Below are 25,249 nucleotides of genomic sequence, written 5' to 3' on the forward strand. Positions count from 1 at the left end.
GCTGAGATTGGAACCAAACTGGGACCAGAGGCGGATTGTTTGGGGGGGGGACAGAGAGGAGAGAGAGAGATACAGAGAGACAGACAGACAGACAGACAGACAGGTGCACAGCAACAACAGTAGCAACAACTACACTAATAGTAGTGAGTGATGAGGATGAACATGAAGAAGATGATGACGATGACAACAGCAACGATGGGGGACAATGAGCAGTGATTATAGTAATAATAGTAACTGTAGTAATAATAATAATAATAATAATAATAATAATAATTAAAGCTGCAAGCAGCGTTGGGCACTCCACGCAACTCGGGGCGTGCTGCGGCCGCGTCGTGTGCCGTCGTAACACGTGCGGACCACAACATGAAAATCTGCCGTCAATAAGCTCAAAATCGCCACGCAGCGCTTACTTCCTGTTGCCAGTAGGTGGCGCTATCACTATGTCTGAATACTGTCATGTACACGCAGGGCCAGCCCAAGCCTCCATGGGGCCCTAAGCAAAATTTGATTTTGGGGCCCTCTATTACTGCCAATAATAATGATTATTGATCATTCACACACCTACTATAAACGTATTCTACTTATTCTACTCTTTCATCACGAATACACTTGTAAAACTAAATGTGAGAACTTTTTGTTGCAGTTAGATTGTAATCCACTGTGATTAATGCCATGGAAGCAGACACCACATTTGCAAATTTACAGAAAAATCTTTCAATTAATATTTAGCAAAGTCAGCAACTCTCCCTACTATACATAAAACCTTAAAAAGCAGCCCGGCATGTTTTACCCATCTATGGTTTTTAATCTGAAATGGTAGTAAATTCAGCTACAAGAGCAGCCTGGGGTTGATTAACACTTAATATTCAAAGTGATATAGTACTAAGTGGGATACCGAATGTCATCTAGGCCAATTAAAAGTAACAAAATAAACTAATCGTTTACTGTAAACACAATCTGCTTTATTATTATTATTTTAAATAAACTGCAACACCAAATGTACAAAACCAGACAGCATTAAATAAAATAAATTAAAAAGATATCAGACAATACTTAAATACTTAAATAATGATGTAAATCAACAGGCACCTAAAACAAGGTAACACAAATGGTAAATATAATTTGCATATAATTAATTTTTTGAATACGTGAGCCAGCTCCGCTTTACTTTTTCCCCATTTACTAGGTGTCTGTATGTGTAATGTTAGTGGAAGCTTCGGCCATCGTGTCTTTTTGGGAATGTGAATGTGTCCTTTAAAGGCAGTGGCCCTCTTAATACCTGTTCAGTCCTTTCTGAGTCTGACAGGAAACAGGGACACTCAGCTGGGTCAACTGGCGGAGCTGCTGATCCCTGCTCCAAACTGGATGCTGAAGAAGACACATCAATCTCCATGACCAAAGATGAAGGACCTATAGGGAAATTAAAATAATATTTTTGGACAAATTTATTCATCTCAGAATATTCTGCAGTACACTGATCAATTATAAAGGTTGTTCTGTTGTTAACTTACCAGGTACAGCTGAGGTTGCAGAGAGGACAGTGGGCACAGTGGATGGAGCAGAGGACAGAGATGGACCTGAGATGAAAAACATGTCCCTTGTCATATGATTATATCTTATATTAGTATATCTTAATGAGATCATTTGACTAGAAATGAAATATATATGGTGACAGTGTTTGATCACCTGATTCATCAGCCTTGGCTGCTCCTGAGGAGGTGGATTGCCCCTGGGCTGAGTCAGTGCCTCCTCCTAAATACTTTAACAGTGCTCCTGGGGAAGTTTCATATAACGTATGAGCACAATAGGGAGTTGATGTAAAAGGAATATGTTTATTTACTCACATAAATTACTGTGCTCTGCAGCAAACAATTGCAAACAACATACCTCAAACTATAAGTTAACTAAATGAATTCATTAATGTAAAACCATATTGCTAGCAAACGTCACCGCGTTTGTAATTAACGTTAGTTATTAAACATTTGCTATCAAACGTTATCAAAAACGTTGTTTTGATGCCAAAAGTGACCCAGAATAATATAAATACACTGAGAATGTACTTATTCAAAGTATTACACAAACACAACAACGTTAGCTTGAATAGTAAATTATCTAACCTAGTAAGACGTTTTGAACTAATGTTAGCTAGCAAATTTGCTATTATAGGCTAATGTATTTGGCACAAAATATCAATAAATGTTACATTACCAAGACATACCTTTATCGTTTTTTCTCCTCTTCCTTCCTCTTCCTCTTCCTGCCCCTGAAGGTAACGTTAAGTCCTTTATTGTGACATCTTTCACCTGCTCCTAGCTCCTGGATGCTCAGTGCACACGGCACTGTACGGTTGGGAGCTCTGTACTAACGGAGCTCTGACCGTTGGAGCAGAGCGGCAGTAGGAAACTACACTCTGTTAACATCATATTGTTGTTGGGTTTTTATGTACAACAATGTACATTTGATAATATATCAATCATCATCACTCACACATAGAAAAAAATAATTAATTACTAAGTTAATTGCTCTTGGGGCCCCCTAGTGGTCACGGGGCCCTAAGCAGCTGCTTAGTTTGCTTATGCCTTGGGCCGGCCCTGTGTACATGTGTTCGGGCGGGACTCTTATCAAGCATTTGAAGTGTGGAGCCCATTGGACAATGTACACTCAAGTTATAGCAAATTCGTGTTTTGTGGTGGTCCATCAAAATTTCCTGCCACCCCACAGACACGCCCCCTCACCACAGTCAACACATATCATCAACAATGTGTTTTGCATTTTATAAGTTAATTTCAGCTGGATCTGATCATCCTGCGAGGAGTAGAACATAAAAGTATAAAACGTGATACTTCCTGTTACCAGTATGTGGCGCTATCACTATGTCTGAATATTGTCATGTAGACGTGTTCAGGGTGGGACTGTTATCAAACACGTGAAGTTTCATTGAGATTGGATCATGTACGCTGAAGTTATGAGGACGTGTTCAGGGTGGGACTGTACACTGAAGATATGAGTACATGCATCTGTTTGATGGCCAATCGGTGGAATTCGACACGTCGTCACGGGCACACTGTTAAACATACAGTCACAAATAGCACAACTTTTGATAACCAATGTGTGTAGATTGGAGTGATCGAATTTGAAGTCAATCTGATAAAATCTGTAGGAGGAGTTCGTTAAAACAGAAGCCCTTAAATGCAGGAAATAGCATCACAGTTTGACATTCGATTCAACCTGGCCAACTTTCAGGGAAAGCCACGGACACGCCCTTTAACGTACAGTCACAAATAGCACAACTTTCAATCAGCACCATTTTTTGACTGTACTGACCAATTTTGAAGCAGATCCGATAAATTCCCTAGGAGGAGTTCGTTCAAATACAACGCAAAACATTCACCAAAAATGCGCACGGAATTCACTATGGCCAACTTTGAGGGGCACGCCACGGACACGCCCTTTAATGTACATGCACAAATAGCACAACTGTTAATCAGAACCATTTTTTGACTGTGGCCGACTTAATGTGGCGTTTCGGGTATGGGTCCAAGAGGCTGTTTTGTACGTCCCGGCATGTTACACGTATCTATCAAGTTTCGTACATATCGGTGAAACGTGGCGCCGGGGCTGCTGTGTTTTTATCCTGTAGGGGGCGCTACAAACACAACAAACACGATTTTTGGTATGTGAACTTCAGGCACCACTCTACACGTGCCTTGCGAATTTCATATTCATAACTATTACGGTCTCCGCACAGTGATTTACCATGCCACCAGAGCACCACCTAGTGGCGGATTGTTGACACATTTTTTAGCGAGCCTCGGGGAGCCATGGGGAAGCATCGTACCAAGTTTCATTTCAATCACACTTGCCGTTATGGAGATATAAACTTCTTCATTTTAAGAGCACCACTTAGAGGCGATAGTCTGAAATTGTGCACGATGCCTAAGGAAGACATGGGGAACTAAGGACCCAAGTTTGATGTTAATCGGACATACCAATGTGGAGAAATGGTCCACTTCCTTTTTTGACGAAAAATCTACAGGAAGTTGGAATTTTATAGCGTTCTTATTTTTTTAAATTTCAAAAATGTTCAAATTACTCTTTTTGCAAGCACGGACCCCAGGTGCTAGGTGAAAAGATTTGTGCGAATTGGACAAAGCGTGCAGGAGGAACACGAAAAAGTAGTTTAAGGACATTTCGCGCTCTAACGAAAAAAAAATTATAGGCGGAAGTGGGCGTGGCCTATATGGGGAGATTCAGCTCCATTCATGGAACGCGTGGATACAAGGTCTATGAATGTGCAACAAACTTTGCAGAAGTTATTAGCCTAAACGCACTTTTTATGATAGTAGCGCCACCTAGTGGCCAACCCGAAAGCGATGCATAGAATATCCCCATTGTCACCAGGCCTGACAACTTTGCCAAATAAAATTGACTTTTCGTATATGTTCAGGGGGGCAAAAATGCAGTCGAAGGGGGCTAAAAATAATAATAAGAAGAAGAAGCAGAATAGGTAAGAAATCGAGCAAAAACAATAAGGACCTCCAGCGGTCGCTGGCTCGGTCCCTAATAATAATAATAATATCAGTAATATTAGTAATGGCAATCTAGCAGGACCATGGCAGGAGGCTCCACCAGGATCGATGAGAACCTGCGAGACGAGAAAGCACAAGAACTCCGGGGAAGAAGTGAAGTTAGTAACATGCATTAATGGAACATGAATGAGTGCAGAAAGAGAGAGGAAGAGAGGAGCTCAGTGCATTATGGGAAATCCCCCGATAGTCTAGGCCTATAGCAGCATAACTAAGGGATGGTTCAGGACTCACCTGATCCAGCCCTAACTATAAGCTTTATCAAAGAGGAATGTCTTAAGCCTACTCTTGAATGTGGTGAGGGTGTCTGCCTCCAGAACCACAACTGGAAGCTGGTTCCACAGGAGAGGAGCTTGGTAACTGAAGGCTCTGGCTCCTGTTCTACTTTTAGAGACTATAGGAACCACAAATAGCTCAGCATTCAGAGAACGTAGTGTTCTAGAGGGGTAATAGGGTACTATGAGCTGTTTAGGATATGAAGGGGCCTGACCATGAAGAGCTTTATAGGTGAGGAGGAGGATTTTAAATTCTATTCTACATTTTACAGGGAGCCAATGCAGAGAAGCTAGTACAGGAGAGATGTGATCTCTTTTTCTAGTTCCTGTCAGTACTCGTGCTGCAGCGTTCTGAATTAATTGGAGCGTTTTAATATTAATAATAATAATACATTTTATTTATAAGCGCTTTTCTAAATACTCAAAGACACTTTACATAAAAACATAAAAGCAGCAAAACAACATCAAATAGTAAAACATTAAAAACACATCAGACTAAGCTAAACAATAAAAGCAATTTTAAAAAGTTATGTTTTTGTGAGTGATTTGAATGTTGGAAGGTCGGTACAGTCACGGATGTGTTTGGGTAGAGAGTTCCAGAGGGAGGGGGCAGCTACAGAGAACGATCTGTCGCCCCAGGTTCGGTGCTTGGTCCGGGGTGGAGGAGTCAGGAGGTTTGCTTCAGATGAGCGAAGGCTACGGGATGGATTGTGGCGATGGAGCAGGTCAGTGAGGTAGGAAGGAGCCTGGTTATGGAGGGCTTTGTGTGTAAGGAGGAGGATTTTGAACTGAATGCGCTGTGGAACTGGGAGCCAGTGGAGGTTCTGGAGGTTGGGAGTGATGTGATCACGGGTGCGGGTGTGGGTGAGCATACGTGCAGCGGAGTTTTGGATGTACTGTAGCTTATTTAGAGTTTTGGATGGTGTGCCATAGAGGATGCTGTTGCAGTAGTCGATTCTGGAGGTGATGAAGGCGTGGATGAGGGTTTCAGCAGCAGAGAAGGAGAGTGATGGGCGAAGACGGGCAATGTTCTTGAGATGAAAGAAGGCAGTTCTGGTGATTTGGTTTATGTGATGTTCAAAAGAGAGGTTATTGTCAAAGATGACTCCGAGGTTGCGACTGTGGGGGGATGGAGACAGGGTGGAGCTGTCAATGGTGAGGTGGAAACTGTCTGTGGTTTTGGTGAGGGATTTGGGGCCGATAATGATAAGGTCTGATTTGTCACAGTTGAGTTTGAGGAAGTTGGAATGCATCCAGGATTTGATGTCGGTGAGGCAGTTGGAGAGAGTGGAGTGAGTGGCCGGGGTAGAGATATAAAGCTGGATGTCATCGGCAAAACAGTGGAAGTGGAGACCATGGTGGCGAATGATGTTGCCAATGGGGAGCAGGTAAAGTATGAAGAGGAGAGGACCAAGCACCGAACCCTGGGGGACGCCTTGGGACAGGGGAGCAGTGGAGGAGGTGCAGTTGTTGATATGGATGAATTGTTGTCGGTCTGTGAGGTAAGATTTGAGCCAGGAGAGTGCAGTGCCAGTGATGCTGAGAGAGGACTCAAGGCGGGAGAGGAGAATGGTGTGGTTGATGGTGTCAAAGGCTGCGGTGAGGTCCAGGAGGATAAGGATGGTGAGGTGGCCAGAGTCAGCGGAGAGGAGGATGTCGTTGGTGACTTTCAGGAGGGCTGTTTCAGTGCTGTGTTGGGAGCGGAAACCGGATTGAAATGGTTCGAACAGTTCATTTGAGCAGAGGTGGGTTTTGAGTTGTGAAGCTGGAGAGGTGATGTAAGGTGAGACCAGTGGAGCAGACCAGATCCAGGATGTGACCACAGCTGTGGGTGGGAAAGTTGACATGTTGGGTGAAGTTGAAGCAGTGTAGTAGTTCCAGGAATTCAGAGGCAGATTTGCAGTCAGTGTCAATGTGGATGTTGAAATCTCCCAGAAGAAGAACGGAAGGTGAGATGGCAGATAACTGAGTTAGAAAGTCAGAGAAGTCAGAGAGAAAGGAGGGGTTTGGTTTGGGGGGGCGGTAGATGATGGCAGTGACCAGAGAAGTGGGACCAGAGAGTTTGAAAGTGAGGTGTTCAAAGGAGTGAGCAGCAGGGATGGAGATGGTGGATGTTTTGATGTCCTCCCTGTAGATTGCTGCTACACCACCTCCCCGCCCCTCAGGTCGGGGTTTGTCAATGTAAGTGTATCCGGTGGGTGTGGTCTGGTTGAGCAAAAAGTAGTCCAGAGGCTTGTGCCAGGTTTCAGTGATACAGAGGAAATCCAGGTTATTGTCAGTTATGAATTCATTCAGAATGAGACTTTTATTGTTAAGTGAGCGGGTGTTGAGCAAAGCCAGTTTCAGGTGACGTTGCTTCGTGAAGGGTTGAGAGGACCGAGGAAGGGGGCGAGGTTAGATAGGTTCACATGTCGTTTGTTGTGATGACATAATGAGGAAGTTGCGGTGCGTGAGCAGGACCAGATGGATGGGATAGAGTTAGGAGTTGAACAGTTGTAGATGAACATACGACCAGAGCCTCTGTGTTGAGGACGGCGAAGTAGTCCAGTTTCACGGAGGATGTCGATGCAGTCCGGGCGCTGATGGTTGTTGAGTGAGTGGAGGACGGAGGTGGAGTACAGCAGCGGCATGATCCAGGTGTGGAGCGCTAGCACGGAGCTACTGCTAGCTTGTGACCATGAGCCAGGTGTCTGTGGACGGAGCCATATCGTGTACTCCAGAAGAATCCACAGGGTGATCCACAGCATAACCGCAGCAGGCGATCTGTGGTCGGATGATGAGGCGATGAGGAGAGGGGCCCCCGGCCTGCTAGCCCAGAGGACCCGGTGATAAGAGGAGGTCGTCAGCGATGCGGTGGTGGCCAGCGGAGGAAGCCAGCCGAAGCCCGACAGAACTGACCACACCGGGACGGAAAGATCCCGGGAGGACGGGATAATCCGATGAGGAGGAGAGGGGCCGCCGGCCTGCTAGCCAGGAGGTCCAGGTAGGGAGAGGAGGTTGTCAGTCTGATGCGGTGGTGGCGACAATTTTATTTGTATAGCGCAGACAGACAGACAGTTGCACAGCAACAACAGTAGTGACAACTACACTAATAGTAGTGACTAATGATGATGAACATGAAACAGCACCCAGTACCACCACAACCACAGCTTCCAGTACCTCCAACCTCCTCTCACACCGCACATATACAGTTATCCATCTGGACCATTTCCCCACTGATTGTATATATTTTATACATTCTAGATTTATATTGTATTTTATTTGGCTATACATTGCCCTTTGTTGCTGTGCCTTATTTCACCTACAGGGTGATCAGCTGATCATTTATGCTAATGATTAATGATAATTGTCCAACATATGCAGGTTAGCATCAGTCAGTGTAACAGCCGGAGACCCAGACTGAACATTTCTAACATTAAACTTTGTACTCAACATTTCTGGTTCACAGTGGGGAAATATTGTCTGGAAAACAGAACATATTAATTATATGAATATTAATAATATTATTAATTTTAATATCAATATATATATATTGTTGTTTTAGTATCAATAAACTCGTATTGAGACATTAAATTGTCTCCCGGCTCCAGTAATAACACAGTCAGACAGGGAGCTGTTAAAATTATAACTTTATTTTTACATGATAAAAACTGTGTTTGGCCCCTGCCTCTTCACAATAAAAACACATTTCCATTGCAGACGGACTCGTCTTCATCATCATCATCATCTTCAGACAGGTATTTACAGGCACATTTACACACTGTTAGCAACTGTACACACTCAGTAGGAAAGCCCTCTGCTTCAGTACAACTGATCCTGAATTTATACTTTATACAAACCCTTTAAAGTTTTTATTCCCTTGTAGAAAAACGTTCAGTAACAAACAGAGCTCAACCATTCAGAGTTTAGAATCTGTTTCATCATGTCCCAGAAGACTAAAAAACTGTACAGAGATCAGGAGGTCAGAGGTCAAACTGTGACCTCCATTTACATACATCATCAGTGGCAGATTTTAAGCTCCGCCTCTTGTTTTTATTTAAATAAACAAAAGAGTTGAAGATGAAGCACCATAACATCTTCACGTTCATCATCATAACATGCATGCAGAAGTCTAATCTGATCAGAGAACTACAACTACGGGTCAAACACAGGCTCAAAAAACATACAAGGCAAAAACACAGGAGAGACATTGAGATTAAACAGCAATCAGAAATATTAAAGATGAAGAAGAAAAGTACGGAAACTCCGATCAGTCAGCGGGAAGAGCTTGTTTCAAAATCAGACAGTCCGAGTCTGATTTCTTATTGCCTGATGGGGTCAGTCCCAGTCCCGCTCCCAGAGTCCGATTATACTGTAAAACGTACAACACGGTCTAGGAAGTATCCTTTCCCACAGTCCAGGAAGTATTGTGCCAGGAAACAGGAAGTGTCCCACTGGGGAGTCCAGGAAGTATCCTGTCCCACTGTGTGGCTGACAGTAGAGTTTCTCATGTAGATGAAATTAAAATCTGACAGTTCGTCCACACCCACTAAATCCACTTTGTGACAACTTCACACAGAAAATCAACAGCTAAAACAACAAACTGTTGCCATGGAGACACAGCTGATAATCTGCAGGCTGAATCCAAAGCTCCAACCTCTGAGGGATAAACTGTGACCTGTTTCCAGGTCGTAGTCTGGACCGTAGGGCGGTAATCTGCAGAATATGTGCTGATTTGCAGAATGGTGGATATGTACATTAAACACTGATTATTCTTTTACATCATATCGAGTGAAGCCCATCAGTCTGAGCGCGCTCAGATATTTGGGTTCAGCAATGTAGCTTTGCACACGTTAAATCAACAAAACAAGCTAAAAGTGAGAGCTATGATAGCTGTTGATAGCCAAAGGTTTGTGTCCACACACAGTTTTAATACACTGAACCATCGTGTGATGCTATATGTTGCACTTAAACATGCTGGTTGTTGCTGTTTGTTTGTTGATATGACAGGTTTATCCTCCTGAGGAAAACATATATTACATATATAACATATATGACATATCCAGTGTTATAGCCAGCAGCCTCTTTAAAGATATTACACAGTTGTAACATCCTGTCAGTAACATTTGAAGCTGTTTGTTGTTAGCTAGCTAGCAGCTGCTAGCATTAAGGCTAGCCCGTATCATAGTAGCTACGAACAAGTTATAAACGTTAGCATATTTTAATGTGACAGATCATTCTTGATCTTGAAACACAACAGAGTCAACGAGTTAAGATTGTTTTCAACCTAGCATAATGTTATGTGTATGTTATGCTAGCTGTTAGCGAGACTCAGGTTGTTTGGGATCAGTCCGGGGTATCTGGGGTATCTGTACATGATGAGTCAGTGTTTGTGTAAGTCAGTGCTGTTTTCCCTCAATGGTTCAATAAGAGTTAAACATTTAAATTAATTTATCTTCCCATAATGCACTGGGACACAATATCAATTAGGCTACTGTCAAAACAGACAGACAGTGCCACCTAGCTGCAAGAGTGAAGGCACAGCTGGGATAAATAGGTATAAATAGGACTTTGTACACATAAGTTAGTAACCAGCAAACACATTTTAATGTCCTCCCTCAGATTTGTGATTGATCATTGATCAGCTCTTTGTTCATTCAGCAAGTTTAATGTTAAACTAAATTTTCTGTCTGATTCGAGTTTCCTTCTGTTTGAAGAGCAGTGCCTGAAATGGGCCAGTATTGGTACTACTGATGTTTGTCCACATGAGTACCCTTACTTCTTATTGAGTACTGCCTCCTCAGTGAGAATGGCGGTACCCACCACTGAGGTCACCGATGTCTGGACCTCAATATTTTTTCCGAGGCGTATATATACAATAGAAGTTGTGAAATAATTGCCTAAAAATAACTACTTTGATACTTTGATGCCCCAAATCTCGCCTAGCAAGTTCATTATTTATAAAACGCTGCGTACAGCAGCTAGGTACTCAATGGGAAACTGACGCTGTGTTGAATACTTCCGTTAGTACACACTATGTAGTACATTATCCACGCTACGTACTTACTAGTGCAGTAATTATTTTAGCAGTGTAGTTTCACCTTCTTTTTCTAAGGCGACTTACAACCGCACAGCCTTAGCGCTAATACGGATGATTTTTCACTGGATACACGATATAAATCAAAGATGAACCTGCTTCTACTTTCATCTCCTGCGTGTCCCTGTTTCATGCGAGGTGGAAATTACACCGTCTACGCCAAGTCTGTTCTGGTGGTCGCTTTCCTTCCTACGTAGAGAAAATGGTCCCCGCTGAGTGCCAGAAGTGTCCAACATTTTGAGGGTTATGAACCATCTGGGTCCACACAGTGCGTTCTGCCTCACTAACAGCGTGAACTGATGGACTCTTACAGTGAGAGTGTGGAAGGATTCAGACTGACACACAACTTGTGTCTCCGTGTAAACACAGCTAGCTGAATGCTAAGAAGACAGCACTGAAAATGTCCTTGTTAAAAGGATAAAAAACACCCTAAGAATGAGGGTCAGGGTTGTGCTGAAGTACCAGGACTCTACTGGCACCTGTTTTTGGTCCAACTCAGGAACTGCATGTTAGTCAGTGGTTGGTTTATTTCTTTGTTTCAGGAACTAGTCACATCCACTGTTGAGGGAGCTAACAGGCAACATTCCTAGCATCCGCAGAAGAAATGTATTAAAGCTGGCTCACATTTCAAATGTTTTCTACAGAATCAGTTCATTTTCATTTACAATAAATGAAACAATAAAATCTGTAAAAGTCTTTTCCTTTGAGTTCAATTCACACCATCGACCAATAGGAAGCTGTTCTAAAGGAGCAAATGCTACGTTAGCTTATTAGCTGTGGACCTGTGAAGACCTCTACAGCAGATGGTAGAAGGTCTACATTCCCTCATCCTTCTGCTGTGTGCTGATTGGTTGATCAACTGTCCAATAATTTACATCGATACAAACCTGAGAACCCTGGTGAGTCAATGTGGACTCCACCTGAAACTGAGGAAGACTGGAAACGAGTGCGGGACGGGGTCCTGAGGTTGTGAATTTACCTGGAGAGTTCCAGGCAGCAGATTAATAATTAATATTATTATTCATTCATATTAGAATCAGAAACTGGAATCAGACTGAAAATGTAGAAACTCTCCCTGATTATTGCGTTTAGAGTGCTGGTTTCAGTAGAAAAGGCAAAAATACTTTCGATAAAAAGCATCCAGCAGGTCAATAATCAATACTAGAAGAAAGAAGAAAATATTAACATTGTGCTTTCTGACTCCTGCAGACAGCAGGGAACTCTGGGAAATAGCTCAAGGCAGCAAGTGATGATGATGTTCCCTGATCTAATTGATAGATTGTCGTTTTCTGGAGCCAGGTTGGTCCAGGTTCAGGTCTGGTTCAGGTCTGATTCAGGTCTGGTTCAGGTCTGATTCAGGTCTGGTTCAGGTCTGATTCAGGTTTGGTTCAGGTCTGGTTTAGGTCTGGTTCAGGTCTGGTTCAGGTCTGATTCAGGTCTGGTTTAGGTCTGGTTCAGGTCTGGTTCAGGTCTGATTCAGGTCTGATTCAGGTCTGGTTCAGGTCTGATTCAGGTTTGGTTCAGGTCTGGTTTAGGTCTGGTTCAGGTCTGATTCAGGTCAGTTTGGGGTTATTTTGCTGCTGCAGAAGGAACCTAAAGAGCTCCTGAGTCTGACTATAAAGACCTCGTACACACACACACACACACACACACACACACACACACACACACAGGAAGACACAGTGTTAACAAGAAGTCTCTCAGAGCTTCTTCATCCTCCTCTTCCTCAGCACAGGCTCAGGGTCAGAGATCATCAGAGGTCAGTGACCTTGTTCTCGACCAGGGCAGCGACCTGCTGCAGCCGATAGGCCAACTGCATCTTCTGCCCCGAACTGTCTTCCTCCAGAGACATGATGATCTGACAGACAGGTACAGAGAGAGAGACAGGTACAGACAGACAGATGTATAAATGTAGATTTGTTACTTCTTATTGTTGGACGAGTTGATTATGATGTGATTATTTTATAATAATTGTTATTATGTCATTATTAAAATATTAATATTTGGGTATAAAGTTTATAAACCGTGTGTGTGTGTGTGTGTGTGTGTGTGTGTGTGTTACCTGGTCGTAATATTTGTTGATGTATTTGTAGAGTTCATGAAGAGCAACAAGACTGTTCATCTCTGAGGCAAAACTCTACAGACAGACAGACAGACAGAACAACAGGAGACAGACAGACAGAACGACAGAATTAAGTCAATGTCAAGGGGACATGAGCCAATTTATGACCTATACAGTAGCCAACCAACACAGGATGGAGATAATAAGTCAGTCATTTCTTAATTATTTTTGGACTTTGGACTTTGCTTGCAATGAACAAAATGTCCTGTGATTCAAATCACCAAATAAATATAAAGTTCATGAAATCCATAACTAACCCCTAAAAAAAAAAAAAAAAGAATTAAGTCAATGTTAAGTTTCCTTAAATAAAAACAACAATATTAATAACAATAACAATAATAATAACATGTAGTTCAGTTTCTGTTTACTTACCCCGGACAGTTCAGTCAGAGTAGAGTTCATCTCCTGATAACAGCCAGACGCAGCGCTGTGGATGTCACTGTAATACCTACACACACACACACACATTAGTACAGTAAGATACAATGTGACTGATCCTAGACAGTTAGTGTTTCTATGGTAACAGTCGTCATGCTGACCATGTTAAACTAAGGAACAGGAAATTGTCTCACCTCTCCACCAGCTGTTTGTATCGCGGTATCTCTCTGGCATACAGCAGTTTGTTTACAGGAGAGTCCTGATTGGACAAAAAGAGTTAATACATGTAGAGACAGACAGACAGACAGACAGACAGACAGACAGGTCGTACCCGTCCCACTTTGTGCTCCGAGGTAGTGCAGGAGTCGATGAAGGTCTGAGCGATGACAGACAGGACAGCGTCAATGCTGTCTGTCACCTGAACGTCCAAAACAAACTGAGGATTCTTCAGGATGTTCACCCAGAACCTGAGAGGGAGACTGCAGAGAGACAGACAGGTCAGAAAGACAGAGAGGTCAGAGAGACAGACAGGTGACATGTGTGCATCTCACCTGTTGGTCTTCCAGATGTGGACAGTCTCTGGGTCGTCGATGCCGTGTTTCTCTGCCATGTCGTCCAGGAAGTCAAAGAAGAATCTGACGGCGATAGGAGGAGGACGCTTCGTACTGAGGATCGCCACAAAGACGTCGTCCACGAACTTCTGCAATGTCCCCTATGGACAGGTAGAGAGAAAGACATGTTGTAGCTTCATGGACAACAGTGGTCAGGTAAATCTCAGGTGCGTTAATGTGTTACCTTCATGGACAGCAGTCTGGTCAGGTAAATCTCAGGTATGGCCTTGGCTCGCTCTCTCTCCCTCATGCTGCTCTTTCTGTGTTTTGGGATTTCAGGATCTTCGCTGCTCTTCACCAGGTGCCACAGACGCAGACCCTCCTCCTCCTCGCCCTCCAGCATCGGCGTTTCTACGGCAACCACACACAAACTATCAGTCATCACAATAACCAATAGGAAAACACCGGTGGGAGGAGAACCATTGTATCTGATAAAAACCACAGAGGTTTTCTTCTGGATGTTCCTGTGCATTCACCCTGAATCCTCTCTGTCTGTAATTCTGGGTTCTAGATGCTAGACGGTTCTCTTTGTGTTGATTTGTGGGTATCCAACACATTCTCAATGTCTCAGGGGTTCTAGAGGTTTCTTTGGGTTCATAATGTTCTAGATGAGTCAGGTTCTAACGTACCGGAACCCTAACCCGAACGATTTTCATGCTAATATTCGATATGAATTCCCTTTAACTACTAAGTTAAATGATCATGTAATGGTTTCGGTTGATTTTAAGGTGCTAAAGTAAAGACGAACTTCTTACCTTTCTAACCGTGTATCGTTTTAAACATTTACTTTTGCTCGGTCTTTACTAGAGTCGGTAAAAGGATGCTAACACCGGTGATTTAGCCGTGAGCTGCCGGTGTCCCGAGTCGAACGGCAGCGTCCGCCCGCTGTAAACATTGAACGCTGCCGGTGTTGTGGGGGTATTAAGTTGTTCCTGAGACTGACAAACTAACATCAACTCATCTGGGATCGTACTTTCCTCCTTCAAAATAAGATACAATGCTTTAACAAGTAACAACTCTAATTTATGCAGTTATACCGCTATACCGCCACCTACTGGATATTTTGTTAAACACTTCTCATTTAAAATACAAGCTGATGCATTTAATTTAGCAATTATTTAACAATTACCTGTAATGGACTCAGTGCAGAGTTAGTATGTAGCATAATATAACAAATAAATGTTCATGCATACAATTATATTATTTAATCAAAAGACAAATGACATGACATGAAAAATATTTTACTAAATTGAAAAACAGCAATATTTACAATATATACAATATTTACAATATATACAAACAAATAGATATCGGATAATCAAATTAAAAACAAATTAAATAACAAACTTATCAAACATATCAAGGCACCAAAAACACCAAAATTCATCTTTGTCCAGCTCCTCCCAGCCGACACAAATGGTGTGAAACCATTTGGCACATTTGTTGCACTGGACCCACGGCACCAATCCCTCCGAGCAGACACCCGGAGGGTCAGGTTCCCTGCACTGGCCACACAGATCTTCCATATTGGTGTGACCTACTCATAGAAAAAATATATTTAAGAACATGTTTTGAATATCATGGGATGGCACACAAAGACTGTTAATGTTAAATACAATACCAGTGGATGCCGTGGGTCCAGCAGACGGCTGGGAGGAGCTGGACAATGGCGCAGCTGTCTGTCTGCAGGCTGTATAAACAAGATGACGTGTTGTTTACTCATCATCATCCCTAATATCACCAGCATCTTAGGACATTGCTTGTTTTTATCAATGATATAAAGCATTTACATTGGGAGGGAGAGGAAGACAATCTGGACCCTCGGAGGCCGAAGGCAGATGTTGATGGCTCTAAAAGAAAAATCATATTTTAGTATTACAACAAAATTATTTCTCAAAGCTGTATTAAAATTGCAGAGGAAATAATAAAAAAAACATGTGCTTTACCATCCAGTAGCCAGCCAGGTGCAGGCAGGCTAGGTGGGGATGTTCCGCTAGGGGCAGGCAGCTGGTGACCGTGGGAGGCACTAGAGGGGGCCGAGCGGGTTGAGGGACCGGCGATGGAAAGGCCGGAGCAGGAGGCCGAGGCAGCCCCGTGGGATGCTGTTCTGTGGCTGGGACGGGAGCCACCAGGCAGGGTAGAGGAAGTGGCTGTCGGGCCGTTGTTTTCGGCCCGCCGCTGCTCTCTGGCCAGAGCTTGGGCCTCCCGCCTTGCAGCACGGTCCTCCGCCTCCTCGATGGCATCAGACATCTCCTGAGCCGTCAGTATCCTGGCCTTGGTGGTATTCCTCTTGACCTTGGTGGTATTATAACGCACCTCGGGCAGGAGGTGGGCCAGGTCTACTGAGATCCTGCCTGATGTTACCAGGGGATGGGTAGAGTAGGGATTGGGTGGACAAGGGACAGGGGGTGGACAAGGAACGGGGGTGGACACGGGACAGGGGGTGAACTAGGGACAGGGGGTGGACTCTGGTGTGGGGGGGGGTGTTGGGATGGGGGGGTAACATCAGGCATGGCCCAGGAAGATGCTGATGGGGTTGGCAGAGGTGGCGAGGAGGTCCCACGCCGCGGTCCGGATGGCATGACCCGTGACCAATGGCTTCCGGGTCCAGAGGGTAGAGGCCACACTTCCTGAACCCAGCCACCACCACTCCCCGATCCTTCACCCTCTGATATGAGTCCCTAAGGACCCTTGAAAACTCCTTCTTGGAAACCAAGGAGTGGCTCATTACCGACAGATCTCCTGTAATTCCAGAGAAATCTGCCTTCAAGGGTCCAAAGAAACTCATATCCAGAGGCTGCAGGATGTGAGATGTGTGTGGTGGAAGGCACAGGAGAATGACCTCCTCCCTCTGTGCCACCCGGACCAGCTCTGGATCCAGGTGGGATTTGTGCCCATCAAAAACAAGCAGCAGCGGGCGCTCCTCAGCGGCGAACTTCAGGAAATGCCCGACAAACCACTTCCTGAACAGCTCACTGTCCATGTACCCTGCCGGTGACTTCCCGTAGAGGGCATCGGGGACCCCCTCCTTGTTATAGGGCCCCCCGGGATATCCCCCCTTGTAAATTATGAAAGGGGGGATATCCTCCCCAGCTGCGTTGAGGCAGGCCAGGACGGTGACGTGGTCCCTGGTCCCCTGGGCCTGCCTGTAAGCATGTTTTGTCCCCCGGGGCACGAGGACCTTTCTTCTCGACGAGTCCAGCTGAAACCCCGTCTCATCGCAGTTATAGACTTGACGGGGTTTCTCCCTCAACCCGTGCTCCTCCATGGTGGTAGTGAGGAGCCTGAAGTAATCTTCAATCGGCCCCCTCTTGGCACAGGATGCCCTCCCACGGTCAATATTGTCTGGGGTCCGAGAAGTGAAGCGCTGGCCTTGCCTCCTGCGGAAGTTGAGCCACCCCGTCTGGCCCAACTTCCCCCTTCTCTCTTCTGGACAGCGCTGATTATAAATTGCTGTCGCAAAAGACTGAACCTGAGGCTTTATCAGTGGAAAACCATGACTGGCAGAGTAAATGCAGTACTCCACCAGGGAATCTTCATCTGCAGGGGTGAGAAGTGGCCTCTGACTGTGCACACAGTCAGACTCGTTTTTGGGACCCCAAACTGTTTGGCTGCCTGCCCCAGACTCAGCCTGCCTGCTTTCACCTCCTGGATGGCCTCTCCCATGGCCTCCGGGGTCCACTTCCTCGTCTTCCTCTCCCTCTGGGGCAGCTGTCTGATGTTAGGCATCTAAAAGAGGCATATTATTTCAGAAATTACAGTAACATTTTTATAGGTATTTCATTTCATGTTGCATCAACAAGCACAAATGAATTTATCACATGCTAACTCACAAATATACTTACCTTAAACCAAAGCATTGTTTTTAACCATCTTGATGCACCTGTAAAGGAATAAAAGCAAATCTCTCTCTCACACACCCACACCCCTTGCCTACCTTATGTCTCTCTCTCTCTCGTATTCTCTCTCTCTTTCTCTCTCTTGTCTTCTCTCTCTTTCTCTCACTTCCCCTCTCTCTCTCACTTCTTCTCTCTCTCTCTCACTTCTTCTCTCTCTCTCTCACTTCTTCTCTCTCTTTCTCTCTTGTCTCTTCTCTCTTTCTCTCACTCGTCTTCTCTTTCTCTCTTGTCTCTTCTCTCTCTCTCACTTCTTCTCTCTCTTGTCTTCTCTCTCTTTCTCTCACTCGTCTTCTCTTTCTCTCGTCTCTTCTCTCTCTCTCACTTCTTCTCTCTCTTGTCTTCTCTCTCTTTCTCTCACTCGTCTTCTCTTTCTCTCTTGTCTCTTCTCTCTCTCTCACTTCTCTCTCTCTCTCTCTCTCTCTCTTCTTCTCTCTCTTGTCTTCTCTCTCGTCTTATCTCTCTTCTTCTCTCTTGTCTTCTCTCTCTTTCTCTCACTTCTTCTCTCTCGTCTTCTCTCTTTTCCTCTCTCTCTTTCTCTCACTTCCTCTCTCTCTTTCTCTCACTTCTTCTCTCTTTCTCTCTCTTGTCTTCTCTCTCTTCTTATCTCTCTCTCACTTCCTCTCTCTCTCTCACTTCTCTCTCTCTCTCACTTCTTCTCTCTCTTTCTCTCTCTTGTCTTCTCTCTTTCTCTCACTTCTTCTCTCTCGTCTTCTCTTTTCTTCTCTCTCTTTCTCTCACTTCCCCTCTCTCTCACTTCTTCTCTCTCTCTCTCTTCTTCTCTCTCTTCTTCTCTCTTGTCTTCTCTCTCTTTCTCTCACTTCTTCTCTCTCGTCTTCTCTCTTTTCTTCTCTCACTTCCTCTCTCTCTCTCTCACTTCTTCTCTCTCGTCTTCTCTCTTTTCTTCTCTCTCTTTCTCTCACTTCCTCTCTCTCTTTCTCTCACTTCTTCTCTCTTTCTCTCTCTTGTCTTCTCTCTCTTCTTCTCTCTTGTCTTCTCTCTCTTTCTCTCACTTCTTCTCTCTCGTCTTCTCTCTTTTCTTCTCTCTCTTTCTCTCACTTCCTCTCTCTCTTTCTCTCACTTCTCTCTTTCTCTCTCTTGTCTTCTCTCACTTCTTCTCTCTCGTCTCTTCTCTCTCTCTCTCTCACTCACTCGTCTTCTCTTTCTCTCTCTCTTCTTCTCTCTCTTTCTCTCTCTCTGTTGTCTCTGTTCTCAGACAGAAACACAAGAGCAAAATTGAGTTTCAACACTACTGTTTTTATACATAAGGAGGTGTATCTATATAACCAATATTTTCTACCATAAAAGCCTCTACTGGCTTTCGACACATCTCTCACACCCCTCCCTCTCTCTCTCTTACTCACACGCACACACCAATAATATATCAATTATTACATGATGACATCATGATAAAAAATATACTTTATTTATTTTAGCTTATAAACAAGAAAATACATCTGAATAGCTAATTTGAACCTTATTTTTGCAATAAATCTTCATGTGTACTGTGATACTTCACAGCTTAAAAAAACAATGCTGCGCTTGCTCTGTTCCTTTGTTCTCCTTTCCCGCGTCTGTAACTTTTTCAATTTCAATAAAAAAATTTGGCCTCCGCCCACCTCGACCACAGACTGTATAAACACAAATCCGACATTTTATTAGCTAGACTAATCAGTGTAAACCTAGCTACGATATGTACCCATATGAGAGCTTATTTTAAGCTGTAAAGTGAAAATAGAAATGGACTTTTAAAGTTGACTGGATCGTCGCCCAAGCGCAATCTAAGCGTTCCCGTGGCTTCCCCTCATTAAAGTAACTTTCATATAATAATTATACATGTAAATGTTGATGTATATTTATGAAAAACCACATATAGACTCTGTAAAATGTAGAAATTCCTTGGACTTACGTTAGATGGCGATCGTGTGCCGGGAAGTACCGCGAAAAGACCGGAAACTGCATCAAGCCGGAAGTCGTTCGGGTCACGACGCCGGCAAAATCAGCGTTCGGGTTAGGGTTCCGGTACGTTATATGGTATTTTTTGCATTGGTTCTGGCTCTAGACATTCTCTCCATGTGCTGGCTCTGGGTTTCAGATGTTCTTGATGTGGTTCTGTTTGTGTTGTTTTAATAGTTCTAGATTAATTGGATGTGCTGTGTTCTTACTTTCTCCTGTCTGGAACACCTGGTTGACTCCACCTGAACTCTGAGAACGAGGAATTAGGGCAACTGTCGCTCCGTCTGGAACCTGAAGAATGCAAGAGAGCAGTTTCATGTTTAACTGGCAGGAAGTGAAGATGAGGAAGGTGTATAAGAAGAGAGGGTTAGTGATTGGTCAGTTGTTACCTTGTAGTGCTGAAGAGTGTTGAGTCGTTTCCAGCGACCTTGAACCACCGCTGTGACATCATCATCTGACAGGGTCAGGTGACCTGCCTGACCTGAACGCCACTCTGTCAATCAAACAGAGACACAGGTGAGTATGAGCTGTCAATCAAACCACACAGGTGAGACAGGTGTGTGTCCATGTGTGCGTACCCAGATCTAGACTGTCTGCTGCTGGTCTCTGAGAGAATGGAGCTCCTCTGTAGACCTGATCTAGGATCTTATCCTTCACCTGCACACAGACAGACAGGCAGAGAGACAGACAGGTAGGTGACAGGAAGAGAGACAGATGAGGAACAGACAGGTAGACAGACAGGAACCTACCTGTGTGATAGTGTCAGTGTCGAGAACTTTAACAGGACAAGGTTGAACTTCAACTCCGTTCTTCACCAACACTGTCAGAGTCTGAAAGACAGACAGGTACAAAAAGGTCAAACAGGTGTTGACACATAGAGATGAAAAGGTAAACAAACACCCTGACCTCAACCAGGTGAGTTTGGACTTATACAACCAGGTGTGTTGTGTGACTTTCTACATAACAATAGCTTATTTGAGGATATTCAGTCAGGATTTAGAGTTCATCACAGCACAGAGACAGCTCTGGTTAAAGTTAATAATGATCTTTTAATTACAATTATATCTATTAATCAAGCCCAATGAAATTAACCAGTTATCTAAATTACAAACATGTCTTAAGGACATAAAAACCTGGATGAGCTGCAATTTTCTGATGTTAAACTAGTACTAGTACTTGGCCCTAAAAACTTCAGAGACTCACTGTCTAAAGATATAGTTACTCTAGATGGCATTACCTTGGCCTCTAGCACCACTGTCAGGAATCTTGGAGTTATCTTTGATCAGGACATGTCATTAATTCCCACATAAAGCAAACATCTAGGACTGCCTTCTTTCATTTACGTAATATTACAAACATCAGACATCCTGTCACAGACAGATGCAGAAAAACTAATCCATGCATTTGTTACTTCTAGGCTGGATTGTGGATCTGAGGAAGTCCAAGGCTCCACTGATCCCTGTTTCCAACAAGGGGGTCAGTGTAGACACTGTGAAGGACTACAAGTACCTGGTAGTTGACAATAAACTGGACTGGGCTAAAAACACTCTACAGGAAGGACCAAAGCCGTCTCTATTTTCTGCTGAGGCTGAGGTCCTTCAACATCTACAGGACCATGCTAAGGATGTTCTATGAGTCTGTGGTGGCCAGTGCTAACAGACTCAATAAACTGATCCACAAAGCCAGTGACGCTGTGGGAGTGGAGCTGGACTCTTTGACAGCAGTGTCAGAGAGGAGGATGCTGTCCAAGCTTCATACCATGTTGGACGATGTCTCCCACCCACTCCACAATAAACTGGTCAAACACAGGAAGACTTTCAGTGCGAGACTGATTCCACCGACTTGAACCACAGAGCGGCACAGAAGAGTCATTCCTGCCTGTGGCCATCAAACTGTTTAACTCCTCCCTGAGAGAGTCAGTCAATAAAGTATTTCTGATTCTGATTATTTGAAAAGTGACCTGAGATAATTTCTTATATAAATACAAATAAAATTGAATAGTGTGTGTATGTTTCCGTGGTTACCATGGCGCAGTAGTCGATGTCCTCTCTCAGCAGGTGGCTGTCGTTCAGCGTCCGTTTGGCTTTTCCCGTAACAGCGTCCACCGGCCCTTTATCCACCTGATACTTTATGGCTCTGTAGAGCATGTAGAGAGGCTCCCCGGCCACCTCCTGACAGACAGACAGACAGACAGACAGACAGACAGACAGGTAAGGGTGAGACAGACGGGGGTAGCAACTGAAGACAGAGACAGGTTAGTGTTTCTACAGACAGACAGACCTTGAGGAAGGAGTAGAGGCAGATCGACATCCAGTTGGTCAACATCTTCTCTACAACTGTCTCTGTCCTGAAACACAGAAAACAACCATCAGCAGGACAGACAGACAGACAGGGAGATGCACAGACAGACAGACAGACAGCTGCCAGGATCTGATTCAATAAATGAAACGATTTAGATAAATCCTGATCTACGACTCTGTTTTGTTGGAGGTTGGTTAACAGGATTGTCTTCAAAAAACGCTAAATGGTTTGAAAACTAATAGAAAGTGTCCAGGTTGATGGTTTATTTTTATAGCTTTTTTAAATATAAAAAATGGTGTCCCACAAGGGTACATACATGGTCCTATTTTCTTTACAATTTATATCAGCAATGTTACCAATATTTAGTTTTTATGAAAAACTGATTTTAAGGATTTTTTGTGGACTGAGACTAAATTGTTCTAATTGCCGACAAAACCAAAAGGATGTGATTCTCAAGGTTTAAGACTGATGATGGAGTAAATCAGATTGTTACTTTAAGTGACTGAAAGAGTCTCAAACAACAAATAATTGGGCTTTATGTAGATATTTTATACCTGCATTCAGTGTACCAGGCTGCATTACGTTTCGTTTCTGATTTGGGTTTTCATATCATTGAAGTTTATATGAGAGAGTTGGTTCCTTATACTGTGGTAGAAAGGAGCACTGTTACGTCCATATTACACCAGCTTCCTTCTTATTTCTGGTCTCAACTGACTCTATCAGCAGTTGTAACCTTCGATCGCAGGGATTCAATCTGTTTATTATTCCTCGAGCCCTGTCTGTGGTGGAAGTGCTTTACTCACTTACTGTGAGCTACAGAGTCACTTTAAAATATTTTAAACAATTATTTTATAAAAATGGAAGATAACAGAAACAGATTTAGAGACTACTTGTACCCTTCCTGAATACTTGATGTCATTTACTGCTTGTTTTAAACCTGTTCCTTGTTTTATGTACAAAGTATTATGCTGTTTCATTGTTTTATCGTTTATCTGAAACTTTATGCTATTGTCTTGGCCATGAAAAATTTGATTTGTTTTATGTACCGGCGCAGCATCAGTTTGGGGTTCTTGGCGACGTACTGCTGGACCAGGTCTTGCAGCAGACTCTTCATGACCTCGGTGAAGTACTCCAGTTTGTCGTGCAGGGCCATGGTGAGCAGACTGGCTACGTAGCCCCGGTCCCTCTGAGAGAATCCCTGCTGGGCCTCCAGAGTGTGGATGAACTGAGAGACAGACACACAACAAACCATCACCTGCACGTCCATGTCTCTCCTGATCTGAGATCAGGTTAAAGCAGCATTAAATGACCTTCCTCCTGTCCCCCGACCCACCCTGGTGAGGAAGAGTCTGTTGTTGAGCAGGTTGTTGAGCTGCTGGAGACCCTGTTCCACAGTCTGCCTCCTGGACTCCGGCAGGTCCAGCTGGCGGCTCAGCGGTGCCACTTGCTGGCCAGGGAAGAAGACTCTCTCTGCATACGTCCTGTAGTCCAGCAGGGGGAGTCCTGGTCCTCCAACATCACTGCTCAGGTCCATCATCTCTGTCATCAGGTCTAGACAAGAAGAAGAGGACGTTACAGCTGTAGACCGCCTCAAAGTTTGATTCGGTGCTTGTTGCACCCAACCCGACTCCTGCTGCCCATATCCTGAAGAGTCCAGACCAGATAAACTGAGGCCACATTTATAAAACTTCTTAAATACTCGAACTGAGACTGCATATTTCTGATGGTGTGCTTCATCAAAGAGGCTGCAGTACCTCTACACAACCATCAGGGATGCCACTGAGTCTTATTATTCTCTTAAAGACCGAAGATCAGATCAGAGTTTAAACAATAACTACTGACTACTGATTTTCTGATCAGTCATACTGAAGAAGTCTTCAAGTGTGAGGTTGAACTGATGTACATTGACCTTTACTGACCTTTAACCCTAAACTGGTAAAACTGTAAGTCTGATGATTGACTGATGATTGATTGACTTTATGTTCTTGATGAAGTAGAAATAATGAATGAACATTTGAAGAGTCAGAACTATTGTTAGTTGTTGTGTAAACAATAGTTAGATTAGAACAGAGCTATTGAATATTAAATCAACCATCCTCAAGGGGTGGCTGTGTCTCAGGAGGTAGAGCACTTTGTCCACTAATCAGAAGGTTGGAGGTTCAATCCCCGGCTCTCTCTGCTGCATGCTGCTATATAAGTACAGTCCATTTACCATCCTTGCTACCTGCACTTGAGCCTTTATTATCATCAAGAGTGCAGAAACTGCAGGTTATCAACTTATTTTAAAATGCAACAATGTGAAATTATCAGTTATCTTATCAGCTGGAAAAATACCAATATAGTTCATCCCTAGTGATTTTAGTCTATGCATTGTGGATGAGACTGTGGGTTATGTTTAGTTTTTTTGGTGGGGGAGGTAGAGTTAGGGTTAGGGGGTTGTAAGGTGAAGGGTCAGGGGTTAGGGTGGGTTTTGGTGTGTGTTTGTGTACCAGTGAACTCTTTGCGGCACTGGTCTCCCACGTTGATCTCCAGAGTTTCCAACTGCAGCAAAACCTTCTTATAATCTCTGAGAGCCTGTTTACTCTTCCTCCTAAACACACACACACACACACACACACACACACACACACACACACAAACACACACAGTGATTGTGATCAATATAAAAACTGTTGGCGACTCCTCACAAACATTTTAAATAAAAAAAGCTACGTGTATGCAGTATTTCACTCAGTGGAAACGTTATAAAACTTCAATAGAGAATACGGAATAAATACTGTCAAACAAAAGAAGAAAGTGTTTGTTTAAGGGTTAAAATTTAAAAACAAGACAGACAGACAGACAGACAGACAGACAGGTACCTGTACATGAGGATGACGACCAGCACTGACAGGATGATGACAGCTGCTCCCGCCCCCAAACCAATCTGAGCAGCCAATGGGACGGGAGACAGCAGAGAGTCACTGTCATACTGAACCAACCCCAGGTCCACATGCAGGTTTCCCATGAACACCTGAGAAACAGACAGACAGACCGACCAAAAATCAC

At 43.8% G+C, this 25,249-nt stretch overlaps 2 protein-coding genes across 6 annotated transcripts in view; both read right to left on the minus strand.

Moving 5' to 3' along the window:
* Positions 1 to 8,472: 8,472 nt before the first annotated feature.
* plxnb3 (plexin B3) overlaps positions 8,473 to 25,249 on the minus strand; it is a 100,286-nt gene continuing 83,509 nt past the window's right edge. For both annotated transcript variants that reach the window (XM_051426672.1, XM_051426673.1), the window contains 17 exons: positions 25,063 to 25,214; positions 24,691 to 24,791; positions 23,535 to 23,752; positions 23,248 to 23,426; positions 22,181 to 22,247; positions 21,925 to 22,071; positions 20,650 to 20,730; positions 20,479 to 20,557; positions 20,290 to 20,393; positions 20,110 to 20,191; positions 14,233 to 14,399; positions 13,989 to 14,149; positions 13,769 to 13,916; positions 13,632 to 13,696; positions 13,432 to 13,507; positions 13,000 to 13,074; positions 8,473 to 12,795 (listed from right to left, as the gene is read on the minus strand). In XM_051426672.1, coding sequence (XP_051282632.1) covers positions 12,691 to 12,795; positions 13,000 to 13,074; positions 13,432 to 13,507; positions 13,632 to 13,696; positions 13,769 to 13,916; positions 13,989 to 14,149; positions 14,233 to 14,399; positions 20,110 to 20,191; positions 20,290 to 20,393; positions 20,479 to 20,557; positions 20,650 to 20,730; positions 21,925 to 22,071; positions 22,181 to 22,247; positions 23,248 to 23,426; positions 23,535 to 23,752; positions 24,691 to 24,791; positions 25,063 to 25,214 — 2,007 coding nt within the window. In that variant the 3' untranslated portion in view covers positions 8,473 to 12,690. The remainder of the gene's footprint in view (positions 12,796 to 12,999; positions 13,075 to 13,431; positions 13,508 to 13,631; positions 13,697 to 13,768; positions 13,917 to 13,988; positions 14,150 to 14,232; positions 14,400 to 20,109; positions 20,192 to 20,289; positions 20,394 to 20,478; positions 20,558 to 20,649; positions 20,731 to 21,924; positions 22,072 to 22,180; positions 22,248 to 23,247; positions 23,427 to 23,534; positions 23,753 to 24,690; positions 24,792 to 25,062; positions 25,215 to 25,249) is intronic.
* On the minus strand, positions 14,411 to 19,583 carry LOC127378127 (uncharacterized). 4 transcript variants are annotated; one of them, XR_007887859.1, is made up of 4 exons: positions 18,346 to 19,583; positions 15,995 to 18,197; positions 15,839 to 15,898; positions 14,411 to 15,738 (listed from the first exon to the last, which is right to left on the minus strand). XR_007887859.1 is itself a non-coding variant. In XM_051426767.1 (4 exons), exons 1-4 carry the CDS (start codon positions 16,296 to 16,298, stop codon positions 15,383 to 15,385), a joined length of 636 nt encoding a protein of 211 aa, XP_051282727.1. In that variant the 5' UTR covers positions 16,299 to 19,583; the 3' UTR covers positions 14,411 to 15,382. The 4 variants fall into 4 exon arrangements, 1 of the variants encoding a protein (XP_051282727.1); XR_007887858.1 differs by having other exon boundaries at positions 15,995 to 17,777; positions 17,894 to 19,583; XM_051426767.1 differs by having other exon boundaries at positions 14,411 to 15,585; positions 15,670 to 15,738; positions 15,995 to 19,583.

This window comes from Dicentrarchus labrax, unplaced genomic scaffold (genome assembly GCF_905237075.1).
Source record: "Dicentrarchus labrax unplaced genomic scaffold, dlabrax2021, whole genome shotgun sequence".
NCBI classification, from domain to species: Eukaryota; Metazoa; Chordata; class Actinopteri; family Moronidae; genus Dicentrarchus; species Dicentrarchus labrax.

What these genes read in the sequence shown, in the direction of transcription:
- LOC127378127 (XM_051426767.1), bottom strand. Translation starts at nt 16,298, where the DNA reads ATGTCTGATGCCATCGAGGAGGCGGAGGACCGTGCTGCAAGGCGGGAG. An exon ending in ACCTGGCTGGCTACTGGATG is followed by an intron (nt 15,899 to 15,994) that starts GTAAAGCACATG and finishes TTTTTCTTTTAG; the next exon opens with AGCCATCAACATCTGCCTTC. An exon ending in GTCTTCCTCTCCCTCCCAAT is followed by an intron (nt 15,739 to 15,838) that starts GTAAATGCTTTA and finishes TTGTTTATACAG; the next exon opens with CCTGCAGACAGACAGCTGCG.